A 6,424-nucleotide genomic window follows, 5' to 3' on the forward strand; every position below is an offset into this window, starting at 1 on the left:
AATTTAAATTTCAGTAATAATTTTTAGTAATAAAGTGTTTTTATATGCTTTAGTTTCGTTTTATTAGTGTTTTTAATTTTATTTATTTTTATTATTTATTTATTTTTATTTATGATCTATATTGCTTACATTTTTGTTTCACTTTTTGTTGTAGTAATTTTAGTATCTTAATCATTTCCATTTTCATGTCTTTCATCTACTTCAAAATTTTAGTTAATTTAATGTTACTTGTCATTTCTTTATTATTTGTGAAATTTATTTCTCAGTACTACACCATTTTTTTACAGTGTATTATTTATATTTTATTTTAGCTTTATTTTCATTATTAAAAACAGTTTTTAATAGTTTTGGTTAACATTCTCTGAACTCTAATGCCTTCAAGTCTACTACTTCATAACCTTGCAGTATATAAACTAAACTATTGTCTACTATTACTACTAACTAAATACCATACAGTATGTACTGTAAACTGCCAAGTACTGTGATTAAAACTGTAACCAATAAGTTAAACTTTGAGGCATTGTTTCATCACAAACAGTATGTTTTCACATGACCATTACTTTGCATGAGAGTGCTGTCCAGATACCATCTTGGAAATAAAAATGTTTTTCATTTTAAATCTGATTTTGCGTTAACAACAACAAAACACTTTCCAGTCACATCTGTTAACCAACCAGAATCAACAATTCACCAATGCTGTGGCATAATCTTGCTTAGACTACATCATAAGGCACCATGAAGTCAACTGTTTTTCATATAAATGTTTTTTTTATTGAAGTTGATGAAGTCAACTGCTGAGGAAATGAATGGATTTACAAAGTAAAACATTGACACTGCAGGCAAATATTTTTCCCTGAAATAAAAAGATTCAATTTGTAAAGAGAAAAATAAAAATAATTCACAAGACCACTACAGAGAAGAAGAATCTCAAAGGAGCATTTCTTAAAAATATTTGTACATGATTTCTTACTGCTTGGCGAATGGGGGGGGGGTATCCATAGTAACAGTCTCCATAGTTACACGGCTGTTCCTCTCTCCAGGTTCTGTTTGATCTCTGCAGTGTATTTGCCGTAGAAACGTTCAGCCTTCTTGTTGAATTTAGCATTTCTCTCGTTGATATAATCGATGTCAGCGTCATCGTTGTAGGCCCTGCGGCGACTGTATTTAGAGCGTTTTTCAATCCTAAACACACAAGGAGACATTTATGGAGATTACACATGCAAGAAAGAATGTTTAATGCAAGAAATAAAACACAGTAAAACCTAGTTAAAAATAATCCTGGAAATAGTTTTTCACTAAATGAACAAGAAAAAAAAAGAAGATTTTATCAACCGAAATAAAGTAGATTAAGGCTATATTTATTTTATCAACCGAAATAAAGTAGATTAAGGCTATATTTATTATTTATATAATTTATTTTTATTTAATTTTATTAAAATAAAAAACAAAGCTAATAAAATGACAAACTAAAAAAAATTACTGAAACTAAAATTGAAAATATAAAAGTTATTTCTAATAATTTATAAAAATTATAAATTATACTAAAATGACAAACTTTAGGAAACATAATGGCCAAAAGCAGCACATTAAAATCCTCACATCAGCTATATCACCCAGCTGTACTCCTCAGCCATTCATTTCCCAGTTTGATGCTTCAACAGACAATGTCAGTTTTCAAAGTCCATCAAAGAGACTCGCATGCCCCCCACATACACACAGACGGTTCTTCAAAAATCTTCAAAGCGTGTTTGTGCGTCACGATCTGGCAGCCATAGCCCTGTCTAATGTCTCTCAGAAGCTAAAAGCAGCTCCTCCAAAATAGAAGAATGCTGTCTTGCGCATAAACAAACCCTCGCCGGCGCACACATCCATGTGCGACAGGCACGCAACAGCACAAACACATCTGGAGCGAGGAACAAACACAGGAGGCCGTGCTCTCAGAGCGCTCTGAAATTGGCTGCAACATCACATTCAAAAGAGCCGCGATCTGCACGAACTCTGATGGAGGAACGCTGAGGTGTGCGATTAGATCTGCTCACCAGGTGATTCTGCAGTGTGTAAGATCTGAAATCTAACAGATTCCCTGCAGCGTGCCATGAACACAAACACAGATTCTTACTGTTTCTCCACATTGTCCACCATGCGGTCGATGCTCTCCTTAGACGGGACGTGAGTGCCGTGAATCAGACTGTTGGAGGTGGGGTGGAAATCTTCTCCACTAGGAGCAAAAGAGACACGTGCAAATCATCAGGGTTTCATTTCTTTATCATTACACAAGTAGAACAGCAATACGATTGGACTTTTGCGCTTCATTTAGGCTTTATTTCATATCATAATCATAAAAACACTGATTTGTGAAGCAAATAGTTTTTCCTGTTACAGCACTTTGTTATTTTTCTAGTTATTTACAACAGCAATTTCACACAATCACAGAAAATATCTTAAAAGCTCAAAAGCTTGTTGTTAATATTTGTTACTATTGTTGTTTCTATTTCAAACGAATGCTGTTTTTTTGAACTTTCTATTTATCAAAGAATCCTAAAAAAGTATCAAGGTCTTTCCACAAATATTTTCAAAATTGATAATAATAAGAAATGTTTCGGAATGAATTTGAGGCTGCAAACAGGATGCAGAATTCCAGTTCTAATGTGAATTTTGAAGGAACTTCAACTGTCATTTTAAACCTTTAAGGCATGAAGTTTAAGTGAAACAATGTTGGCTTGACAAAAACTTGTTCAAGAGTTTTGAAAAACATTTGTTTTGTTTTTTTGGGAGTGTGAAGCTTTATATGCCTTACAGATAGATGGATCAATTTTGTTACATTTTGTGTTTATTTTATGTACACTATTGTTCAAAAGTTTAGGTTCAGTAAGATTTAATACATTTAAAACATTAATACTTTTATTCATCAAGGATGCATTAATTTGATTAAATAAATGCTGCTCTCTTGAACTCTCTATTCATTAAAGAATCCTGAAAAAAATTACAGTTTTAACTAGAATATTAAGCAGCACAACTGTTTTCAACATTGATAATGATAAGAAATGTTTCTTGAGCAGCAAATCAGCATATCTGAATGATTTCTGAAGGATCATGTGACACTGAAGACTGCAGTAATGATGTTGAAAATTCAGCTTTGCTTCACAGGAATAAATGATAGATTAAGTTATTTTAAAATTACAATAATATTTCACAATATTACTGTATTTTTGATTAAAGAAATGTAGCCTTGGTAAACAAGAGATTGTAACAGAAAACATGTGCAGAAAATAGGAAATGAAATGAATGCTTATTTTACACAATACTTGTTCAAACATCATTGTCTCAAATTCAAAAATTACCATTGGGGACCAAAATTGGTCTCTATTTTCATTTTCCCTTTGAATATATATCTTCACTAGGAACGTTATAATCGCCATTTATACTATGAGACAGAAAATCTTCATATGACAGAATAAAAAGTCATTGCTCAGGCAGGAACTACTGTTGGTGGCTGTTTCCATTATCAGTCCATAGTCTTGTATTAAAAACAGCCAGCTCCACTAGCGTGTCTGAAGTAGAATGAGTATAAATAAAGTCTCACCACTCCTCTCTCTGTCTCTCATAGTTCTCCATATCTGGCTTGATCTGCTTCGTCAGTCTCTGGTACTGTCTCAGCTGGGCCTCAGCGTAGCCTACACACACACACACACACACACACACACACACACAGAGAGAGATGAATACAAACACACATCCAGCTGTGGGGGTCTGAGAGGGGAAAGGGGCTCTTACAGGGAGAAGCAGAAGGAAAATGATAATAATTACCAGAACCAATGATAACCAGGCGTGAAACACAAGCTCTGCATGTTTTCATTTTCACATGTTTAGCATCACACATGGCAGCCACATTCCCGCTCACTCTCAGCCAATCAGTGAGGCTCCTCATTAACCTGACGAGCATTTCATACCTGAGAATCCTGGATCTGGGTTTTTCTTCTTTTTCTTTCTCTCCCATCTCTCTGCATCTTCAGCGCTGATCTCCAGGAGCTTTACACGGTCGTAGTCCTCACCTTGCTCCGCACACTCCTGACAAACAAACACAATTCACAGCTTTACATACTCCTCCTCACACGCCACATAATCAGAATGAGTGCTTGATTGATACGGGGCTTTTAATGACCGATACTGGCACATAGAGAGCAGAGAGGCCAAATGACAGCAAATACACTAGAGTTTAAAGGGTTGGGCTCAGTAAGAGTTTTTTATTAAAATTAATACTTTTATTCAGCAAAGATGCACTAAATTGATCAAAAGCGACAGACATTTATAATTTTGGAAATAATAGCCATTTCACATAAATGCTGTTCCTGAATCCTGAAAAAAAAAAAAGGTTTCCAAAAATACAAGCAGCACAACTATTTTAACAACAAACAATGCTGAAAACTCAGCTTTGCATCACAGGAATAGATTACATTGTAAAATATATTCAATTATAAAACAGTTATTCTAGCTGACTTTTTCTGACACCAAACATTTGAACAGTTGTGTATGTGCTGAAAAGAAAAAACAAATGTAAACATATTAACACTCATTTTACACAAAATGTATTCGAAATTCACTTATTCAGATTTAAAATTCAAAACTTTTTTAACTGGTTTGCATGTGTGTTAAAAATGTGTTTTTTAATACTTGAAATGATCAGACAATCAAAATACATCTACTTTTGGATCTTTGGGGACTGAATTTAGATTCTTTAAATAGTTAAACAACTATAATATCAGAAAGTGCTTACAGAGAGAGATAGAGCATATAATTTATCAACTTTTTCATCTTAAAACATCAGAAAACATGTAAATCTAATACAAAACATGACTATTAAAACTTAACCAGCTTTGTGAGTTTGGTCACTATGTGTGACCATTCACAAACAGCATGTAGTGTTTGTGTTATTATTTTTGCAACTCTGTTTGGTGGAGTAGAAACGACAGGCTTAAAACCTGATACTGTACCTTCTTCTTTTGGTCCACCATGAGTTCATACTCCAGACGGGCTTTCTTGGCCTCCCAGTTTGACGGCAGCTTCAGCCTCTTGTCCTCCTCCACCACCTCCTGATGATTCAGCTTACGAGCCTCATTCTATCAACAGAACGCAATCACATTTCATACACATGTTAATAGAGCAGATTCTGTTGTGCTGTGTGTCAATGGCTTGCAATGTCAGCACAGAGTTTGCTTCAAGTCTACACCAACTACACTAAAGCTCCTTTAACATGACGTATGTCAAGAATTCAACACATGGCTCACCACAAGTGTCATGCCTTCCTCTTAAGGCAAGATACCACAGGGGAGTAGGGTAAAGCCCAAAATGGCAGCCCAAAATCTCAAATTTGAGCAGTGTATGAATAAAAAATAAAAAAAATGTCTGCAAATGTCATTGAGGGACCCCCTTGAAAATGAGATGGATCATCTCAAGGGGCAATCCCTTTAATAAATGTAAAAACAAAAAAAAAAAACAATGGTTTGCTTGTACGGTCTTGTCTTAAAATCCAAACACAAGTGGCCACAGGAGATGAATGTTGCTACCAGGTGGAAAAGCTGATCTCATCATACCATTTGTGATACATCCTCTTTTTTCCCCCAGATATGTCCTGGCCAGGTTTTCTAAATCGCCTGAAATGTCTGGGTTTTGGCTTTGTTTTCCTATTGTTTTCATTCTTGCTGAAGGTAATGACTTAAGAGTAATCTGACCAATAGCATGCTTCACTGTACATAACCAACCAATCGTGGTGATTGTGAGAAAGTGCGATCTACAGAGGACAGTGAAAGCAATGTAAATACAAATGCATATAATGTATGAGGACTGTAAAGAGCATGTCCATATGAAAACGAAGCCAAAACCAGGACATCTGGACAAATCACATCGCTTAGGATAGATGTTAATACCAGGGCATTAGTTTCAATTAGGGCTGCACGATAAATCGCATGCGATATTTAATGCGCATCTTGTCAGAAAGCCGGTTCTGTAATCAGCGGTAAATCTCCATCACCTGCGTGCTTTCACATTGAGCAGCATTAACTACACAGAGCCGTTGTTCACCGACGAGCTGCGCAAAAAATCGCGCGAATATGAACGTGGTTTTGCGCAGCTTGCCTGTGAACAACGGCTCTGTGTAGTTAATGCTGCTCAATGTGAAAGCCCAGGTGATGGAGATTTACCGCTGATTACAGAACCGGCTTTACTCATAAGATGCGCTTTAAATATCGCATGCGATTTATCGTGCAGCCCTAGTTTCAATAAATGTGACCCTGGAGCACAAAACCAGTCATAAGGGTCAATTATCATTGACATCATAAGCTTTCTATTGATGTATGATTTGTTAGGACAGGACAATATTTGGCTGAGATACAACTATTTGAAAATCTGGAATCTGAGGGTGCAAAAA

The 6,424-nt window shown here is 35.5% G+C and overlaps 1 protein-coding gene across 2 annotated transcripts in view; it reads right to left on the reverse strand.

Moving 5' to 3' along the window:
- Window positions 1-793: 793 nt before the first annotated feature.
- Window positions 794-6,424, reverse strand: part of LOC107679146 (pre-mRNA-splicing factor syf2-like) — a 10,220-nt gene continuing 4,589 nt past the window's right edge. Inside the window, exons 1-6 of one of the 2 annotated variants that reach the window (XM_016474606.1) lie at window positions 5,286-5,355; window positions 4,992-5,117; window positions 3,951-4,068; window positions 3,584-3,674; window positions 2,120-2,218; window positions 794-1,182 (exon numbers count right to left, since the gene is read on the reverse strand). In XM_016474606.1, the coding sequence (XP_016330092.1) occupies window positions 1,017-1,182; window positions 2,120-2,218; window positions 3,584-3,674; window positions 3,951-4,068; window positions 4,992-5,117; window positions 5,286-5,297 (612 nt within the window). In that variant the 5' untranslated portion in view covers window positions 5,298-5,355 and the 3' untranslated portion in view covers window positions 794-1,016. Of the gene's footprint in view, window positions 1,183-2,119; window positions 2,219-3,583; window positions 3,675-3,950; window positions 4,069-4,991; window positions 5,118-5,285; window positions 5,356-6,424 lie in introns of those variants that run through there. The other variant, XM_016474605.1, reaches the window with a different exon arrangement.

Source organism: Sinocyclocheilus anshuiensis, unplaced genomic scaffold (genome assembly GCF_001515605.1).
Source record: "Sinocyclocheilus anshuiensis isolate Anshui unplaced genomic scaffold, SAMN03320099.WGS_v1.1 scaffold300, whole genome shotgun sequence".
NCBI classification, from domain to species: Eukaryota; Metazoa; Chordata; class Actinopteri; order Cypriniformes; family Cyprinidae; genus Sinocyclocheilus; species Sinocyclocheilus anshuiensis.